At 62.8% G+C, this 19,955-nt stretch overlaps 2 protein-coding genes across 2 annotated transcripts in view; one reads left to right on the forward strand and one right to left on the reverse strand.

The window, feature by feature from the left end:
• LOC136290817 (dedicator of cytokinesis protein 2-like) overlaps positions 1–19,955 on the forward strand; it is a 44,524-nt gene that overhangs the window by 12,641 nt on the left and 11,928 nt on the right. Inside the window, exons 23-28 of the mRNA XM_066185140.1 lie at positions 1,325–1,436; positions 1,973–2,043; positions 2,448–2,554; positions 2,702–2,829; positions 3,311–3,361; positions 4,064–4,159. Coding sequence (XP_066041237.1) covers positions 1,325–1,436; positions 1,973–2,043; positions 2,448–2,554; positions 2,702–2,829; positions 3,311–3,361; positions 4,064–4,159 — 565 coding nt within the window. The remainder of the gene's footprint in view (positions 1–1,324; positions 1,437–1,972; positions 2,044–2,447; positions 2,555–2,701; positions 2,830–3,310; positions 3,362–4,063; positions 4,160–19,955) is intronic.
• LOC136290828 (INSYN2B protein-like) lies at positions 5,912–12,902 on the reverse strand. Its single transcript, XM_066185167.1, has 3 exons — positions 11,236–12,902; positions 8,893–8,967; positions 5,912–6,345 (listed from the first exon to the last, which is right to left on the reverse strand). The coding sequence occupies exons 1-3, from the start codon at positions 12,756–12,758 to the stop codon at positions 6,117–6,119; spliced, it is 1,827 nt and encodes a 608-aa protein (XP_066041264.1). The 5' UTR covers positions 12,759–12,902; the 3' UTR covers positions 5,912–6,116.

The raw sequence follows: 19,955 nt of genomic DNA on the forward strand, positions 1-19,955 counted from the left end.
GTGATTTGAGCCCTGTGTGTCCTTGCCACTTCCATCCCTTCCTGGTGTCCCATCCGTGGCTTCAGGGTGCTCCAGAGCTCTGCTGTGCTCCAGAACATCTCACCCAGCACCTGTCTCTCCCTCCTGTATGAGGACACGGAGCAGATTCCCAGCTTAGAGTGCTCCTGGCAGGAGAAATTAATTACGCGGCGCGTTTGCAAACAGCCCCGTGAATGAGTTTGCCTGGAACAGACACATCCCCGAGGACATTTAGTGATTTTATATAGCTTCCCTTTATCTCAGCAATCTCTACATGCAATAACACGGGCCCCTCAGATCCTCTAAGTGCTCTGAACGTGCTGCAATTTGTACGGGCTGTAATCGACAGGAATTGGGTTGTAATTAGAGTCAGTTGCTGCAGATTGCCGGGTCTGGGATTGCCTGTGCTGCTGCTGGAGCCGGACAAGCAGTGCCTGCAGCTCCTGTGAGGAGCCCAGGTAGCTGCAAGGATGGCTGAGGGCCCTGTCCTCCACCTTGGGACACCTCCCTGTGTCCCCTCAGGGGCCCCGATGGCACTGCGGTGACGTCTCTCCCTCGCTGCTTCCTCCTTGCTGGTTCCTCTGGCTGTTTCTGCTTTTTGGCCATCACTGAGGGCAGAAAAACTTTCTCTGCCAGTGCTCATTGTCCTCTGGGATTTTGAGGCCAAGCTGGACAGAGCTTGGAGCAACCCATGGCACGGGGTGGGCCTGGATGGGCTTCAAGGGCCCTCCCATCCCAAACCAGTCTGTAATTCCAGGATTTCCTTACGTAGCTGGTGGCTGGATATTTTTTCCTGCCACTTCTTGGTGTCAGTGGTGGGGGAATTACCTCAAACAGAGACTTTATTCCTGTGATCACACCTCAGCTTTGCACTTTTCCTGCTGCTTTGCACTTTTTCTGCAGCTTTGCGCATCCCATGGCTGAAATTCCCTCATTCAGTTCGCTCTGGTCCAGCGGGTGATAGGGGCTGGAGGGCTCAGGAGGTTCCTGCTCAAGTGGGACGGTGCTGAACTGCTTTGAGAGGGTTTTGGGCTGCAGAATCAGGCTTTTTTTTTAAAGAAAAAAAGAGGTTTTGTGAGTGGGCCTGTGGATATGATGGGGCAGTGGCTGTGGCAAGGGCTGTGGTAGTGCCAGGGCTGTGACAGTGCCAGGGCTCACCACTGGATCCAGCCCTGCATCCAAACGTTCATGGACGAGTGTAATTAACTGGGAATGTGGTGACCCCTGAGCAGGGGCTGGCGGTGCCAGGGAAGGTGTGTGCCATGGTGACACTGTGGTGACAGCACAGTGACTCTGGCCACTGCAGGCTCTACGAGGGGAAGGAGGTGGCCGAGTTCCAGCGCTCCCTGCAGCGGTTCTTCGTCGCCCTGAACCAGCTGATGCAGTCCCCGCTGGAGGGTCCCACTCTGCTCTCCCAGGTGGGGCGTGGGGCAGTGCTGGGAGGGCTCAGCTCTGCTGTGTGGTGGGAGGGAAGGTGTCCCAGGCCAGGCACTGGCTGTCCCCATGGTGAGGTGACACAGTGTTCGTTTTTGGGGTGACACTGTCCATCCTGTGTGCAGACCTCCTGTGGTGTCAGAAGGAACTGCCACCCTGTGTACTGCCTTGCTGTCCCCAGCTGTCCCTCCTTGTGCACGCTGAGACCCCGAGCCCCTCACTGCACTGGGGTTGGGTCAGCAGCTCGATGGCACTGGGCAGACGCTGTCCTGGCCATCATCCATGTGCTGAAGTGTGCAGAGGAAAATCTGGATTTTCCCAAGGGTTCCTGGGGATTGTCCCCCACCCTGGATCTGGCCTGGCTTCATTCCCCGCATCCAGGACCAGGCACAGGGGGCTGAGGGAAGAGACCTGGTGCAGGCTGGATGGGTCTGGGATGGGACTACACTCTGCACCCACAGCCACCCAGATAATGCTGGTGGGAGCTCTGTCTGAAGGCAGCTCTCCGGTGTCTCTGCAGGGAGCAGCCCTGAAGTATCTGCCCTCCATCCTCGAGGACGTGTTTGGGATCTTTGACTCCTCTGCTCTGGGGTAGGGTCCCTGTGCCCCCACCAACCCCAGCCCCCCTGTCATGCTCAGCACCTCCCACAGCCACCTCTGTCCCTGCACCCAGCACAGAGCTCAGGGTGAGGGCAGGCAGGGGTGTCTGAAATCACCTCCTGATCCCCTTCCCAGTTCAAAACTGGGAGAGTTCTGCTCAGTTTTAGCAGCTGCCTGTGCTTGGGCAGGGTCTGAGCCTGGGAACTCAGCCCCAGCTGGGTTCATTTTGGGAATTCAGGCAGGATTTGTCTGCTGGGTGCCTGTGGTGGGCACAGCTGCCCTGTGGGACCATCCTGCCCCACACGGTTCTGCCCCATTTAGAGGCTCCCCCCACCCAGCAGCCCCATCCTGACCAGAACCTGGAGCTCCTGGTTTACCTCCTCTCCTGATGGCAGGGCCATACTGCGGGACTTTGTGGGGAACCTGCTGCCCCAGCGTCTGCTGAAGCAGAAGCTGCAGTCCCTGACTCACATTGCCAGCACCAAAGCCTTCAGGTCCCACGGTGAGAGGGGTCCCGGTGGCACTGCCCTGGCTGAGCTCACCCAGAGGCCATGGCACAGCACGGGGATGAGTCTCTTTGCCTCATGCCCGGCATGGCTCCACAGATGGGGACAATCCCCTCATGCCTGTGCCCCTCTGTCCCCCCCAGAGTGCCGGGAGCTGGTGCTGCAGGCGGCCCTGCCCATCCTGCAGGAGCTGATCCAGGCAGGTGAGGAGGAGGAGTCCTGCATCGAGCTGCTCAGCAGCATCCTGGAAGTGCTGTACCAGGCCCAGAAGGTAAATCAGGAATCAATGGGCAATGACCTGACCAAACCCCTCTGAGTGGGGTTAAGCACCAGTTCCTGGCCAGGATATGTTTGGAGTTCACTGTAGTGAGCCAGGGGACTTGTGGGTGTCACCATGCCAGCAGAAACATGCCCAGAGTGGGGCAAAAACCTCGTGCTTTCCGCCTCAGGGAGTTTCTGGTGGGTTGCCCAACATCTACATGAGTGGGGAAGGGGTTTCCAGGCTCAGGGATGACACTGACCTGAGGGTGGTGGGCACATCACCACCTCTGCAAAGCTGGGAGGAAGGTGAGGGCAGGGAGGAAGACAGCAATTACCAGTCAGCCCTGGGCAGTATCACACTCCAGAATGAGGAGTGATGGCCCCAAACGTGAGGCAGAGACATAGTGGGCACCCACCCATCCAAATATGGCCTGTCTGGGGTGGGCTGGGGCCAATCCTGGGGGTCTCATCCCTGATTCTGGTGATTGCAGAGTGCAGAGAAGCTGCGAGCGCAGCACAAGGACCGTGGGGACGTGGAACTGGTGAGTGTCCCCGCACCAGCACGTTTTGAGCCTGCACAGGGCTCTGTGCTCTGGCTTTTCAGGAGCCTTCCTCTGTTCCTGCCCTTCCTGGCTGCTCTGGGGTTCCATTTGGGGGCCCTTTGAAAGTTCAGGTGTCACACCTGCAGTGCAGTCACTGGCACTATGGAAGCTGAGTTGGACACTGTGTCCTGGAAGGTGGTTCTTTAATCCCCACAACACCAGGGTTACAATTTCTGAGCTTTCCATCCCATTCCAGGAAGCCCAGGAACAGGATGGAAAGGTCAGAAATTGTGGTGAAATGTCTCATTTTGGGCTTAACTTTTAAACCTGAAATAACCTTTATGGAGAGCATTGTGGGACGCTCTTGGGGGAGGATTCTGCTTGTTCCAACCCCATGAGAGTTGAATCCACCTTTGCCTGCCCAGCACCAGTGCAGCCATCCCCATCATCCTCAGCCATCCTCGGCTGTCCCCACTGTCCCCGGCCAGGTGGCCACTTTGCCAGGGAGGTGTTCAGGGCTGAGCGGTACAGAGATCCCAAATCCCATATTTATGCTGAAGCACATTGTCTCGCTCTGTCTCCCGCTCTGGATCTTTCCCATCTCACCACCCCGATGCCACCACCCCTTGAATGAGCCATGCTGGGACATACCCCACAGCTGGGACGTGCCCTGCCATGGCCCTGACGCCTCTTACCTTGCAGGCACAGGTGAAGAAGCACATCCAGGTGATCCTGGAGCAGCTGCTCCCCACGGTCAATCGCAGGGTGATCGTCCTGGACCGGGAGAACCTGCTGAGGGTGAGTCCCACTGCGCCGGGGCAGGCACGAGGTGTGGCTGATTTGGGGCTCTGGGTGTGTGTCATTGGCTCTGCTCCTCGCTGGCCCTGCTGCCAGAACCCAGCAGGATGGGCTTGGATGTCAGGGATGTGCCCAGGGGCACGCAGGGGAAAGCAAGAGCGGGGCAGGAGCAGCCAGAGAGTAGAGGGGAGTGGGTGGGGGACAGAGGAAAAGCTGTTTTGGGAGCAGTGAAGGGTTTGGGCTGCATTATCTGGAAAACAAGCAGCTGAACCCAGTGAACCGGCGCAGTTTTACATGTCGAGAGCGTGTGTGAGGAGCTGGACACCCGGGAAGGGAGGCGGCTCGGAGCTCTGCACGGAGCCACGATGGGAGGGGACAGAGCCAGGGCCAGCGGGGGCTCGGGATCTTCTCTGGGGACGTGGTGGCAAACCCAGGAGCTGCACTGCGTCTGAGGGTGGGCTCTGAGCTGTGTTGGTGTGCGCTCTGGAAGCTCGGAGCAGGGAATTGCCGTGCTGTACCGTGCCACGCTTTGTGCCGTGCCCGGGGGAGCTGTGGGCAGCCGGAGCGGCAGCTCTGCCGCCGGGGCCGTGCCGCGATCTCAGCGCCGGGCTGTGATTCAGCCGTGACTCAGGCAGGAGATGCATGCGGGGTCGCACCGGGGCTCCATCCTGCTTTTCTCCCTCGTTCCCAGGCTCTGTGACTCAGGGCCTGGGGCAGCCGGAGCCGAAAGCGCCGGGCAGCGATGGAAGCGGGGGTGGGGGGGATGAAGGTGGTGCGGGTGCAGCCCACGGCAGCAGGGAGCGATCCTTTGCTGTGCCGCGCTCCTGCTGCTCGCTCCTGGCTCCACAGGTGCCGTCTGGCAGCTCTCCCAGCACCGCCCGTGGTTCCCGTGCTGCTGCCGCAGCTCCTGCCCGCAGTCGGGGCTCCCAGACCTTCAGCCCAGGCTGCCCCAGCAGCTCCAGCTGGTTGGGAAGGGCTGAGGAGACCAAAAATACGTGTGCCCGCAGCGGGACAGCGTCCCTCCATCCATCCCGTTGCTGCTGGGCAAGAAGGGAGTTGTGTCCCTGGGCTGCAGCCCCCGAGTGCCCCTGGCGCACGGGATGGGGTTTAACACTGTGCGCATCTCCTGCTTTGGGGTGCTGCGGTGTGGGCACCAACTGGAGAGCTGCCCGCCCTCTATTCACCTCTGTGGCTGCAGCAGCTGCTCCCCGTGGCCGGGGGTGGCCGGTGCTTTTGGAGGAGGCTGGACAATGTCCCCCTTCCTGAGGAAATGGCCCCGCCGGGAGAGCTGTGGCTGCTGCCACCACAGGCACCCCTCAGGGTGTGCTCTGGGACTCTGGGACCACGATGACAAGTTTTGCCTCTCGTGGCAGCCCCACAGTGGCCGGGATATTTGAGCTCGTCGTTCCTGTCTCCCTATAATCAGCCAGTGCATCTTCTCCACCCATGAGACCCCCGCCCAGTCCAGGGGTTTTGGGAACAGGTCTCCTTCTCCAGGCCATTTTCCACTGTCTCTGACCAGCGGAAATCCTCGGAGTTCCCAGTTAACCTGCAGGAAGCAGTGGGAGGGATGGGTGAGTAGCCCCCACTGTGGGCTGCAGGAATGGGCCAAATTTGAGCCTGAGGCACCTCAGGGAACCCCGAAGAGAGGGAAAATCCAGAAAAACAGCCTCTTCCCCCTCCTCATTCTCATCCTCCTCCAGAACAGAAGCGCACAGGCGGGAGAGGATGTAACAAAAATAGCGTCTCCGTGGAATTTATTGAATTCTCCTTAAATACAGCCGCTGCTCCCCTCGCCGTTTCCACACCCGAGCTCCCCGCGTTCAACGGAATGGTTAAAAATAGAAAAGCTGGTGCTACCCAAACCCTACCGTGGGAGGGAGGGAGGGAGGAGAGGTGGGCAGGGGGTCAGTGCTGGAGCGGTGCCCCCGCGCTCCGGGCTCACCGGGCACCGCGCTCACAGGAACCAGAAGCATTTGCGCCGGGATTTCTTCACGTCCAGCTTTGCCGGCAGCCTCGACACGGGCGACGGCTCCTGCCTGGGCGGTGAGGTGGTCCCCGCCGCCCCCACCGCCACCCCCGCCGCCCCCAGCGCCGTCGGGGGGGAGCTCGGCCCCGTGTCGCCCTCGATGTGGCTCAGCACCCGCTGGAAGCGGCCTTCCTGCTGTCGGAAATCGTGCTCCACGCTGCGGCACGCGGGGCGAGGGGACCGTGTCAGAGGGGCAGCGTGGCATCCCCTTGTTGCAGCCCCCCACCTGCCACAGCCCTCCTCTTACCACGGCCCGCTGTCTGCCACAGCCCCTGGTACCCCAAACACAGCCCCCGGGGAGCTCAGTGTCCCCAACACAGCCCCCGGGGAGCTCAGATTCCCAAACAAGCCCCCAGGGAGCTCATCCACCCAGGGCACATCGCCCAGAGCTGAGCCCTGCTGAGCTCCCAAAGTGGCACAGGGACACGGCCAGATTTCCTGGGGTCACTGCGCACCCCTGTGAGGGGACATCCTGCTGCGTGTGCCTTCAGACAGCCCCTGCCCACCCCCTGTGGGCTGTGAGGGGGGCCCGGGGCTGGATCCCTCCCAAACAGCTGCCCCATCCCACTGGAGTGTCCCAGCCTCCCTTCTGCCAGAGGGACAGACCAGTATCGGCCTGACCTCGTGGCCTGGGGTCTTTTGGGGATGGCTCCTTCTCAGCTGCCTCCCCTGCCCCATCCTTTTGCTCCATCCTCTGTATCCAACCCCATGGCTTTGTGTGTGGCTGGCAAGAGCTGGACACTGGTCTGGAAGGGGACCAGTGCTGAGGTGGGGGGGCGAGCTGGGGGTCTGTGGGACCCCTGTGAGCAATGAGCCCCCTGGAGAGGGGTTTTGCCTCCCAGGGGCTGAGGACAGCTGCAGCATCGGGAAGTGGTGGGAGCATGCGAGGCTCTGTTGCTGCCCATCACACGGCTGACAAGGCAGGAATTAGGGTCACCCTGGTCCGGGTAGGTGAGGGGGACTGTGTCCCCCACCACAGCTCTCAGGTTTCCTGCCAATGTTGGAGCCCTCAGTGTCCCCACAGGTCCACATGCCTGCAGCTGTTGCTGTCCCCTCCGGCCCTTGCTGTGCCCACAGTGTCCCTGCAGCCCCCGGTGTCCCCGCAGCACCCTGTGGTGCGGGCTGGCTGCTGGCAGCCACGTGCCGCGATGTTCCCTCACACGGAAAACACGTCAATCTCCTCACACCAGCCACGTCCCATCGGATCAGCGAGGTGCCGCCGAGTGTGCCCGGGAATGCCGCACGTGGCGCAGCCGCCCCGCACACGGGGAGCCCCCCGCGAGCCCCCCGGCGCGCTGACACCTCCTGTCACCTCCTGTCACCTCCCCCGACGAGGACAAGGAGTGTCCCAGGCATTTCTAGAAAAATGGGTGAGGGGTGCAGGCCATAATGAGGGGGGACAGTGCAGGGAGGGACCTCAACTCCCCTGCAGTGACACAGGGAGGGGTCAGCACCGCTGTGGGACCCTAAGATGGGACAGGGACAGGAGGGTCTGATCCCCTCCATGGGCCATCCCTGGGGGCTGGTGCTGGGGGTGCTGCCCCTGCTCCCTCACCCCGTGTCCCCCCAGAGCCTCTCCTCATCCCACGGGTGGCAGCGAAACCCTCAGCGAGTCCCCAGGGGAGCCCGGCCGTTCTGGGGAGCCACCTCCCCCAGATGTGACATCTGTGCCGCTGCCGTGCTGCGTGGAGACAGGCTCGTCAGGCCTAATTAGCCTGAAGTCCCCCACCAGCTGCAGCGGGGGAGTTTGGAGCAAGGGGGACTGTGTGGGGAACAGGAGCGCTGAGGCAGCACTGCCACTGAGCACAGGGACACCAGGGGACCCCAGCCAGGCACCCCTGGCCTGAGGTGCCCCGAGGAGGGGGCACAGTGCTCACAGAGCATGGCAGGGCAGTGCCACATGTGCACCACGGTGATCAGGCACCACAGAGCATGGCTTGGGACCAGCTCACCGTGTCCTACACATCCCAGTGCTAACAGCATCGGCCTAATTAACAAATTAGCAAAACAGGAACACACCTGGCCAGCCACCTGCACTGCAGAGGGAATGGCCAGAGGGACAGAAGGACACCCAGGGGTGCCCAGAAGGGCAGAAAGCTTTTGCAAAACTGCAACCCTCCCAATTCCCCCAAGGACAATGCTGGGAGGGCATGAGATGCCTTTTCCCACACACCAAATGGGATCTGAGCTGGCAGCATAGCAGAGGAAGGGGCTTCCACGCTCTGGCCCAAAGCCAACGCTGGGAAGCAGAGCCCAGGCCCTGTGTTCCCAAACCACAGCGAGGGGCAGGAACCCATCTGCAGCATCTGTGCAGAGCTGGCACAGGGACAACAGGATGCAGCCTGGATTTGGAGCGAGCCCACGCACCAGCCGCTAGCGAGGCTTCCCCGATAGATTGCTGTTACAGGAGATAAATGCTCTGCCATCGTGCCAGAGCAGCCCCCTTCCAGCTGCTGCTCCTCCATGGAGATCACCCTGGCTGATCCTGGGAGCAGGAGCTGCTCCCCGTAGGGAGGAGGGGACAAACCCAGCCCAAGTGACTGCCCAGACACCCAAGAGTGGTCTGTGTGTGGTGCCCCCAACACGGGGACAGGAGGGGCAGGCTTGACTGTCGCCCTCCCTGCTGCCTCCCAGCCGGTGGGGAAGTCTGGGAGTGCAGGGAAGCAGAACCCTCGGGATGCTGGGAGCCAGGGCTGGCCCTCACCTGTAGATGATGCAGGCACAGTCCCGGCAGGTCCCGCAGTTGGCGATGTCCTGCCCGGTCCGGTACGAGTGTCGCCTGTGACAGAGATGAGCTGTGAGCTTGGAGACCCGGTCTGGGTCTGCCTGAGTTCTCTGCTGCTCCTGGTCCCTCGTGTGCCTCTGTGCTCCCACTCCAGCAGCCAGGAGCCAAGACTCTCCTCCTTGGCTCCCAGCTCCTTTTCTCCCTGGGATTCAGACCCTCTTCTCCCTGTATTTCAGCCTTTCTCCTCCTGAATCACAACTCCTCTTCCTCTCTGAGATCCATCTCCTCTCCTCCCTGGGTCCCACTCCTTTTCCTCTCTGAGATCCCAGCCCCTCTCATCCCATGTGATCCCAGGTGCCTCTCAGCCTCGCAGATTTCTCTGATGAGAGTGATCAAGTGCTGGGCACAGTGGCATCTCCAAACCTTTCCCGTTCTGTCCTCCCCTCCCCATCCCAATCCTCATCCCAAGGGGTCCCCACGCCTGCAGCCCCCACACATCTCCCCACACACGGTGCCATGGAGAGAGCACAAGGCACATGGCAGTGCCCTGGCACGGCAGTCCCCTGGCAGATGGGCACAGGGAGATGCTCCAGACTAATCTCCAGCCTACACCAGACTCGGAATTTATCTTTTTGATGCTTTTGTACCAAAGCATCCTTCTCCTCCTCCGGGAAGGTGCACAGGACTTGGATTAAGCTGATTCCTGACCAGGCTCAGCTCATGCTGCTGCATCCTCCTCCCTCTCCACAGAAGGGAGAAGAGACCCCACATGTCTCTGCTGCTGGGGCCAGACCCCAACCCAGAGACAACCTGATCCCAAGGGCTGTACTGGAGTCCTCTGCTGGCAGGTGCTCCCTGCTGGTCCCTGCTCATTCTGCTCTGTCCAAAAGGAGCCCTGTGAATGCTGTTGGGATTCCCTTTGGGACCCTTTCTCCATGTCTCCATTGCTCCTTCAGGGCTGTGGACTTTGGGGGCACAGCTGAAAGGCCGTGTCCCACATATACGTCACATTTCCCCGTTGAAATCTTCCTCTTGTTACTCGACCTTGACCACGGTTGTTCTCAGTCCTCAGAAACTGGGTCTGTTAATGCACCAAATTACACATTGCAATGGGGATTTATTCTGCCAGCACCTGAATTAGATCATGAGGCCCTTTATATATATTTATGTATATATGTGTGGTACACTTATGTGTGTGTGCCTGCGGCTCTGGCACTGTACAACAGCCCCCCTCAGCTGGGAGAGCTCATCCTGGGATAGTCTTTCATCTTTTATATATACCCGTTTTTGTGGGATGTTGCTGGTGGTCGATGCCAGGATGTCTCAGGGCTGCTGGCCCTGCTCTGTTGCGCAGTGGGCACCTGGGATCTGATCTGTGGCAAACGAGGCTGTGCTGTTCTGCAGCATAAGGTCACCAGGATAATGTTTCATGTGATTTCCTATCCCTGGATTTCCTATCTCTGAGCATCTTGTTTGCTTGTTTGACTGTAACAGTAAATGGAGTTGAGGTCTTAATTAAGGTGTCCTGAACCCCCGAGGGGTCCCTCCCCACTGACAGTGCTCCAGGGGTGGCACAGGGACAGTGTTCCCTGTGCTTCACTTACAGCCAGAACCATCTGATTTAACGGATGGATCGATCTTGGATGGCAATCTTGGGCGTCAGGAACAAGCCCCAGAGATTTTACAGGAGGATGCCAGGACCGGCACCTCTTGGGGGTTTGCTGGTTGCCCTCGTGTGAGATGAGTTTGGAGCATTTCAGCTTAAGGCCGTCGTGGGCTGTCCTAGTACACCTTGCTCCATTTGGCAAACCTGCCTGGGAGGCCTGGAGAACACCCTGCCCCTCGGAGCAGGTCCTAAGCAGGGCAGGATGGGGGTGCTGGGCACCTCCCCGGGATGCAGTCACACCCATCACGGGGGCAGCAGCCACTGGATTTGTGCCAAAGGTACCTCCATGGATGGGGCACAGGGATGTGGTGCCTGGCTAAGCCTGCTGTTGGGATGTGACATTCCAGATCCCCGCTCCCAGGGACCAATGGGCAAATCAGCTGCACCAGAGCCGGGCAGGGGCCCAGCACCCCCTCATCCCCCAGATCTGCACCCCTGCACCCATCCCTGGGCACAGGGAAGGCACCCTGGGCACGTGAGACTTCACACCGAGACATGGAGCCACGTGCACATGGGACAGCAGCTCTGATTTTCTCAGAGGGAAACACCTTCAGGAGGCAGCAGCATCCAAATCTCTGTCAGGGTCCCCCAACCTGCAACCTCAGCTGCCGGGGACATTGTCCCCACAGCCCCCCACTCTGTCCCCTCCTACTCACCCATCCCGCTGCGCCTCCTTCTTCTCCAGGTCCTGGATGACGTCCAGCAGCACCCGGATGGTTTGTTGGCTGGTCTCCAGCACCCCTTCCAGGGACTGCAGCTGGGAATGCAGGTCCCCCTGCTCCCCGGGCCCCCGGGGGCCCTCTCCCTGAGATGTCCGGGCGTCCTCGTCCCTCGCTGGTGGTCCCACCGGCGCCTTGGCCACCACCACCAGCTGCAGAAGGTCCTGGACGTGGTGCAGCGTGTCCGGCTGCTCGGCGGCGAGGCAGGGCTGTCCGTGCCGGGGGGCCTCCGCTGCCCACCCGGCCGCTTTTGTCCCCACGCCGGGGCCCTGTTGGGCTGCGGACAGCGGCTCCCTGGGCCCCTCGGGCCCTGCCCAGCCATGCCCGGGTTCGGCGGCGCGGAGCCGGCTGCAGGTGCCGAGGGCAGCTGGTGTCTTGTCCGGCGTGGCGGCGGCCGAGCTGTGCCAGCCCGGCGCTGGTGGGACGGGGGCCGGCGAGGCGCAGCAGGGTCCCCTCCACAGCGCGGCGCAGAGCTGGTGCTGGGGTGGCGGGGGGTCCCGCGGGGGGTTGCCCTGAGGTGGCTGGCGGACGCCGTGGGTGTCGGTGGCGGGGACGGGCTGCCGGCGGTGCGGCGAGGGCTGGCACGGGGGCGCCGGGAGGCCGCAGGGCAGGGTCCGCTCCGAGTCGCTCCGGCCGAGCCCCCGCTGCTCGGCGGGCGGCCGGGGCTGGCCGCAGGGCACGGAGGCCGGGCGTGGGGTGACCCCGTGGCTGCCCCGGGGGCTCCCGCGGAGCTGGGCACAGGCTGGGGGTGGCGGGCAGGGCTCGGGGGTGCAGCTTTGCACCGGAGGGGCGCAGCGGGCAGCGGGGCACCCGGCCGTGCCTTGGTAAGGAGGAGGGGGGTCCCTGGGTGGTGGCGGTGGTGGTGTGCGGCGCACCTTGGCGTGCTGGGCGAGGGCCGCGGGGTGGTCACGGGTGGGGAGGCTGCCGGGGGCCCGCGGGGGCGCGGCCCAGCTGGCCACGGTGGGCACGGCCGCTCCCGGGCACCGGGCGTTCGCCACGGCGGGCGGGACCGCATCCTCCGCCACATCGCAGACGCTCTTGCTGCGGGGCTGGGGGGCCGGGAAGGGCTTCTGTAGGCTGGGGGAGGTCTGGATGGCGGTGCTCATGCACGCCTTCCTGGGCATGGGCAGCGTCAGCGAGCCGGGCTGCGCCTGGGGCCAGCTGCGCCGCGAGGCACGGAGAGCCGCCGGCTCAGGGGGGTCCCTGGGGGGCGGCGAGGCACGTGGGGTGTTGTGGCCGGGGCCGGCCGCGGGCCCGGGCGGGGGGCTGTCCGCCCGCCCCGCGCCGGCCTCCACCAGGTCCTTGAAGCGGACCTGCTGCGTGCGGTTGCGCCGGCGCTTGAGGCGGCTCTCGATGTCGGGCGAGTCGCGGTTGAGCAGCACCGAGCGCACCGTCATGGCTTTCTCCTGGCTGCCCTCGCCGGCGGGGGCCGGGCCGGGCACGGGCTCACGGCTGACCATGGCTCAGGGCCGCGGGGCCGGGGTGCTGCGGCGGGCCGAGCGCCGGCGGCCGGAGCCCTGGGCTGCAGCCGTCCCCGGAGCTGCTGGGGCGGCGGGCAGCCTCATCCCGCGCCGCCACGGACAGGGGATGCTGGGCGGGAGGTGGGCGAGGGGCCGCCGGGCATGCTGCCCGCCGCCCGGCCCTACAGCCCCCGGCACGCCGCCCCGACAGCCCTGCCCGGCACCGCGGCTCCCCGCCGGCGCCCGCAGCCCATCGTCCCGCCGCAGCCGCCCGGGCTCAGGGCCGCCCGCTGCGGGCCGCCCGGTGCCGGCCGTGCCCGCCCATGGCTCCCGGACCTGCGGGGACAAAGAGAGGTGCGTCAGACCCGGCCACGCCACCGCGGCCCCCCGAGGACACAAGTGTCCCCGTGGAACTGCCGGCCTCTCCCGCCTCGGCTCCTTCCCAGCCCACCATCACCAAACGCGAAGAGACAGGCTTTGATCTGCGGCGCTGCCTCCTCAGCACAAAGGGAGAAGGGAAAAGAAAGCCCTTTAGCATAAACACGTTCCGAGTTCACAGCTCAAATGAAGCAGAAGCAGCTGTTAAAAATAGCTCTGCCTCGCCGGGGCTGGTGCCTCGTGCGTGGGGCGCGGGCAGCGGGAGGGCAGGGCAGGGGCAAGGGCCAGGGGCTCCCGTGAGGGACGGACGGACGGACGGACGGACGGACGCGGGGCGCCCCCCGCACGTGGGACACCCGCCGTACACGGGCACCAGCTCTGAGGGGGATGGACAAGGCGTGGGGCACCCATCCAGCGCGGGACATGGCGGGAGTGGGCATGGCCACAGTGACACAGGGCACCCATCACGAGTGAGGCATGGCCAGATGGGTACAGGGGACGTGTCATGTGTGGTTGTGGCCGGACTGGGCACCGGAGGTGTTGCTTGGGCTGCAGGCATGGGGGACCAGCTTTGTGAGGTGTGGTGAGGCAGCGGCTTGAGGACACGGAGCTGCTTCAGACACATGAGAACAGCAGGAGGGAGAACCTTCAGTAAGGCCGGGGGATGTCACTGACACCAGCAGCACTTCACAGGCGGCACAGGGGCAGGACCCGGGGTCACAGGGGGGATTTCACCCAGCTGTATCCCCATCCTTGCCATCATCCTGGTCCCTGCCGTTGTCCCCGTCCCTGCCATCGTTCCCGCACGGCTCTGCAGGGCTCCTCCTCCCCACACCTTCAAGGCGAACTGTCCCAGACCTACCCCTAGCACCCACCCCCGTGCCCACCTGGCTCTGCCTCTGCCCACTGGGCCGCCGGCGGCTGCCCCGGCCCATCACACTGCCCGGGCACCGGGAGCACGGGGCACACCGGGAGCCCTGCTGGGATGTCCCGGCGTGCTGGGGAGGCCGTCGGCTCGTTTTGGGACGCAGCCAAAGACAGAGATTCCAGCCGCAGCGAGCAGTGGTTCAGCTTTGCCGCACCACACCGTGTCCCGTGTCCCACATCCCCGTGGTCCCCGCCCCAGACCACAGCCCGGTGCTCCCGCAGTGTCCTCGCACCCTCTCCGCACGCCGAGGCGGGAGCCTTGCTGCCTCCGCAGCCCCCCTGCCCTCACTGCGGACGGACACACGGCTCAGACACCCCCGTCCCCCTCCCTGCCTTGCCTTGTTCCTGCTGGCACGAAGCGCTGACTCAGCACAGCAGCCCGGAGTCCCCAGTGCCGGCACAACCAAACTTCCAAGCGCTGCGTGCCGGTGCCCCGTGCCCGCCCACGCCGGCAGTGAGCACTGACCCAGCGGAGCAGGGGGGGCCTCACAGCCCTCCCCTGCGCCCACCCTGGCCCCGCACGCCCCGGCGCCTCCGCACACCCTGCTCCGTGTTCGTCGGGATGCTGCTCCACGCGTCGCCCAGCCGCCCGGCGCTTCCCTTCCCGAGCTTGGAGCCGTGCCCAGACACCCGGAGATGTCTGCGAGGCAGGACGAGACGAGGGATGGGATGGGGCTCCTCGTTAGTATGGACAGCAACAGGCGGAGAGGAGCGAGCTGGCTGGGGCTGGAGCCAGAGCCGCCCGTCCTCGCTTCCTCCATCACCGCATCCCTCCTGACCCGGGGGCACCCACGCTGGCCTGGGCAGAGCCTGCCGGGATGTCCGCGGCCGTGGGATGAGCCACCCCTGAGGCCCCGTCACAACCGTGGGGTCACCTCTCTCCTTGTGCCGGTGCCCAGAGAGCTTGGTGCCCCCGGCAGCATCCTCGGCTGTGGCCGTGCCAGGGAGGGCAGCACGCCGAGGGCAGAGGGAGCTGCCGGCCACATCTCCGTGCTGGAGCCGAGCGCTCCAGAGGAGCCTGCGTGTGGCCAGCCTGTTCCGGAGGGGTCCCTAATGGGGACGTGGTGCGGAGGGGGCTGGGAACGGCTCCAAGGGCCGGGCACGGTCCAAGAGCAAGACCAGCCCTGTGATGCTGCCACGGGGCCCTCGCCGAGCCGTGGCTGACGCAGCACGGGACGAGGCCGATCCCCTGCCGACGCAGCAAACGCGGCGCTGTCACTCAGCGGGGCCCCGCCGGAGCACCCTCGGCCTTCCCGAACCGCCAGGAGATCAGAGAGGAGCCACAAGGACAAAGGGAAGCCTATAAATTATACATGGAGGCAACTCCGTTTGGGAACGGTTCTGAGGATGTCAAACACCCACGCCAGGACCCTCCCACGCATCCCTGCGTTTTCTTTGTGCTGTGGTTGGATTTAGTGCCGCGCTCGGGCACTGTTTGCAGCACACCGGCATCCCTGAGCATGAATAACGAGTCCCATTGTGGGATGGGATCAGGATGGTTCAGCCTCGGGGCTGCCCTGTCTGATGGACCCTCCTGGACTGTCCCTGAGCCTGAGGAACCCACTCTGCTGATGACTCCAAAGGACATCTCAGATGCACCTGGCACCCAGCCACACCAGCACTTCCCAGCCACTCTTCCAGCACATTTACTGGGCAATGGTGCTCAGTGCCTCAATCCTGGGGCTGCTGGAGCCCCTCCAAAGTCCTGAGCCCACCCCAGCCCCTTCCAGGGTCTACTCCAACAGGATCCCAGGGCTGTGGTCACTCCTCTGTCCAGAAGAGACCTGCACAACCTCCCGAGGCCAAAGCAGGAGCCCTGCTGCTTCACTCTGATGTGCCCTGCCGGACATTGGGGTCCTCCTTGGAGTCGTCAGTGGACAGCAACTTCAGGAGAGCCCAGTGGGTGGGACAGGGAGCCCCAGAGCCCTGGCATGGCGATCTGGGGGGTGCAGGTGGGCTGGAATTGTCCAGGGAATGGGTTTGGTACTTGACTAATCCCCCCTGAAGGATGGCAGCATGAACCAGCCACGCCAGTCAGCGCGGGGTTGCGGAGAACACGGCTCATCAAACCCATTTGCTGCCGGGCTTGATGAGGTTCCAAGTTTGGTCAGTGGAGGTAAAAGCCTCGGCGAAGCAGGCTCGGATTTCTGTGAGGCATTTGACATTTCAACGAAGAAAGCAGGATGATCCCAAAATAAAGTGGCACACATTAAGTGGATTAAAACCAGCTAACCAGCACGTCTCTGCTCGTAACCATCCCGTGCCCCTGACCACAGAGGGAAACTGAGGAAAGGGGAGGAAATGAAGAGCAAGGAAGGGAAAAGGCCAGTACAGAGGCAGGCAAGGGGCACGGAGCAGAGGCTGTGCAGGATGGGGCCCTGGGTGTCAGCTCCAAGCTCCACTCACAGCAGCTGGAAATGTGTGTTGGCAGGTGGGAGAAGCAACTTCCTTAAAAAGTGAGGCCAGCTGGCACAGGAACATCTTGGAAAGGTTTTGCATAGTGGTGGACCCTCCATCTCAGCAATTTTTTAAGGTCTGAGTGTTTTCTTCCTCTGGTTCCTATGGGAATTCCAGGCACATGGATAAGGTGAGACATCAGGTCACATCGGTGATGTGCAGGTGAAAGCAGGTGACTCCACTGTGACATGATGGGTGCCATGAGTTCTGCAGCAGTGGGTTCTGCTGGATGCTTGCACAGTTGGGAATGATTTCTCCTCTGCTGAGTGACCCCAGGAGCTGAGGAAGCATCAGGAATCTCTTCTCATGGACGCCCCTTAGAGAGCCCCAGCACTGGGTTTCTCTGGCCAGCGCCGATGGGTGGTGAATTTTGTGATTAAGAGGCACCAAACCTGCCAGGTTTGCATCATGGGAGACATCTCTGATGGTGCAGGGCTGACCTCAGAGGTCAAAGCCTTGCTTCACACTGCCCTGTCTGGAAAGTTACCTGCCAACTTCAGCCCTTTCTCCACCTATCCTCTCCTTCACCGCTGCCAGTAATGCCGTGGAAGAGGGAAAAACGGAGCAGACACATAAATCTTCTCCTCAGGACACAGGAAGCCAGGAGATGAGATTTATGAGAGAGGAAGTCAGGTTCTCCTGGAACCGCAGAGAAGTGAATGACCCGGCTCTGCTCACAAAGTAATGTCTTTGTGGAGTAACACGTCTGATTTTCCCGATCTCCAGAGGGGAGTGAGGTGCTGCTGGCAGTGGAGAGGGGCAGCGCTGGAGGATGAGGCACTGGAGGGGCAGGAACCAGGCTCATGACACATCACAGCAGAGCCTAATCCCGCCTTGGCTCTGGGAGGACTTGAGGCGTTTGTTCTCGGATCAGAGCATGTGTGGGACTCGAGGATGGAGGACTTGGAGCAGCTCCTCGGGCAGCTTGCACACCCGAAATCTGGTTCCTCGCTGAGGAAGCTCCACCACGAAGTCAGCTCATGCCCTGCCCTCATGCTTCTCTTGGAGGCTCTTCCAGAACCCGGCTGCTGGGAGCCTCACAGACCTTCTCATTTCCTGCAGGCACTTAATCACGGCCCGTTTATATCCGACTGTACTCGTGCCAATGGAGCGCTTCCGCTCGAGCAGCTCTTCTCCCTCCTCGCTGCTCAGCCCTCGCAGTCCCCAGCAAGGAGATGCCCCTTCTCCAGCCACATTCCCAGCACTCCCTGAGTCCAGCTCGACTCCTGTTCCCAAGGCCAGCTCCCCATGTCCCTGATGGACTTCGCAGTGCCCGACCCTTCCTTCTGGGCAGTGCTCAAGGCTCTGCTCGAACACCACAGCGGCTCTGCCAGGTCCCCCGGGCTGGTCGGGCCAAGGACACGGGCACTGTCCCTGCCACCAGGACCACGCCTGGGGTCCCTGTGCCCCGCAATCCCCCCAGCCCCGCATCAAGCATCACCCAGGAGTTCTGGGAGTGGCCCCAGCACACGGGTCCCAGTGCAAGCAGCGGCTCACACGAGCCGAGGGATCCGCACTCATCCCTATGTAGGTCACTGGCTGAAGTGCTCTGCGGGAACATTAGTCACTCTCCCAGCCACGGGGCCCAGGAGGAGGCTCTGGCACTCGGCCGAGGCAAGGAGCCCCCGCCACCCACCTCCCCAAGGCGCCAGCACCCATGGCCACCCCGCGGGCTCCTCTCTGGGACCACCCAGGCTCCTGGCTGGCCTGGCCACGCACACCATGGCTCGTGCCCATGGAAGGGATCCTGTCGTCCGGGGAAGGAGGAGCAGCATCCTCCTGGCACGTGGAGGTCACCAGCTCTGCTTCCATCGCTCCCCTCCGACTGCGGATGTGCTGGTGCTGCAGATGGAGGCTGCACACAGCCGGGGAGACGGGAGTACAAAGCCTCTGCACGAGCCTTCAGAAGCTGCAGAAGCCAAATTATTCCTCTGTCTCCCGTGGATGCTAATACGGCTGTCATGGCAGTGGTGTCTCTGTTCCCTGTGCTACCTGCTGGCGTTCCCACCTCTCTGCCAGGCAGAGGAGCGTTGGTATCACTGTTCTAATGAGACATGAAGAGGTGGAGTGACCTGCCTGGGGGAGCACGGGCAGAGAGGGGCAGACAGCGCGTGCGGAGCGGGAGCAGCTCAGGAGGAGTTTGTTCTGTGTCCCAAGGCTTCCCTCGGCTGCATCCGTGGAGGAGCAGGCGAGCATCCCTGGAGCTGCTGCCGGCACAGTGGTTCAGTGGCACCCCCGGGGCTGGAGGAAGCACAGCCAGCTCAGCTGCTTCCTTCCCAGTGAATGGGCAAAACCATCCTCCTCCGAGCCCTGGAGATGCCCTGTGTGTCTAAACAGACCTGGGAAGATGCTTGTGGTGGAGATCCAGCCCGGAGAACTCGGCTGGTGCCCAGCACCCAAACCCAGCGCTCTGCTGGCATCTCCAGCACGGGCTGATCCTGCAGCAGTGACAGGACAAGGGAAGTGGGACACGGCCCAGAGACTTTTGGCCATGGGACACTCAGCTGACCTGCAGACCCCTGCAGTCCTGCTCTGTTCGGGAGGATGTCTCAGCTCTGGAGAAGGGGTTGGGCACCCATCTGGAGTCCACCTGCCCCAGAGTGCAAAGCAGCTGCCTGGGTCAGGGGACCCTGAGCTCTGTGGGCTCCCTCACAGGCTAAAAATGGCATCAGAAAGCCACCAACTCTCCCCAGAGCACACACCTGGAAAAAGCTGGAAAGGCGTCAGTGCCCAGGAGTTCCTGCATCGCCCCAGCCGGTCCAGGCTCGGGGGGCTCGGTCCTGGGTGAGCAGGGACCTCCTGGGGCAGCCCCTGTCCCACCAGCACCCACCGGCCGTGGTGCCAGCAGCCAGCAGCACGGCCTCTGCAGCTGCAGCTCCCAGCACTGAGAACGTCCTTCCAGAATACAAATTCCTGCCTTTAAGTGCATTCCCAATGCCATCGAGCAGCCTGCCCCCCTTTATCTCTGTGCGCTTTAGACAACCGCTGGCTACCAGGGGAGTCTGGGGATTAGCAAGTGTCTTCCTTCCCGTCGTGCCTCAGTTTCCCCACCACCAAACAGTCCAGACCGTGCAGAACATCTCTGCAAACACGCGAGGCAGGCTCTGCCCGCGGCACTGGTTAGGACCGGAGTAGTGTTGTTAGCAGGGACAGGAATAGACCCACTAATTATCTGTGGCCTCTGGATGCCACCATGCTATTAAGTAATTACAAAAATTATCATTTGTAAAGAAGACAACCTCAGCCCAAAGGAGCTTCTGCGACGAAATCCACCCCGCTCCTCCGAGCGTGCCGGAAGGACGAACGCTCCCTGCGGAGAGGGGACACCGGGAAGGGCCGGAGGTGCCAGCCTCAGCCCGGCTCCGCCCGAGGGTCCCCCCGCGCTGCTCCCGGCCCCGCTCCTCGGGCGGCATCGCCGGGAGGGAGCGCAGCCGG

Source organism: Chamaea fasciata, unplaced genomic scaffold, assembly GCF_029207755.1.
Source record: "Chamaea fasciata isolate MVZ Bird 193981 ecotype frontalis unplaced genomic scaffold, bChaFas1.0.hap1 SCAF_6, whole genome shotgun sequence".
NCBI classification, from domain to species: domain Eukaryota; kingdom Metazoa; phylum Chordata; class Aves; order Passeriformes; family Sylviidae; genus Chamaea; species Chamaea fasciata.

Excerpts from the sequence above, each read along its gene's own strand:
- LOC136290828 (XM_066185167.1), bottom strand. The coding sequence starts at position 12,758 with ATGGTCAGCCGTGAGCCCGTGCCCGGCCCGGCCCCCGCCGGCGAGGGC. Across the intron at positions 8,968-11,235 it reads AAGGAGGCGCAGCGGGATGG|GCGACACTCGTACCGGACCG; the intron begins GTGAGTAGGAGG and ends TCTCTGTCACAG. Across the intron at positions 6,346-8,892 it reads TGTGCCTGCATCATCTACAG|CGTGGAGCACGATTTCCGAC; the intron begins GTGAGGGCCAGC and ends CGCGTGCCGCAG.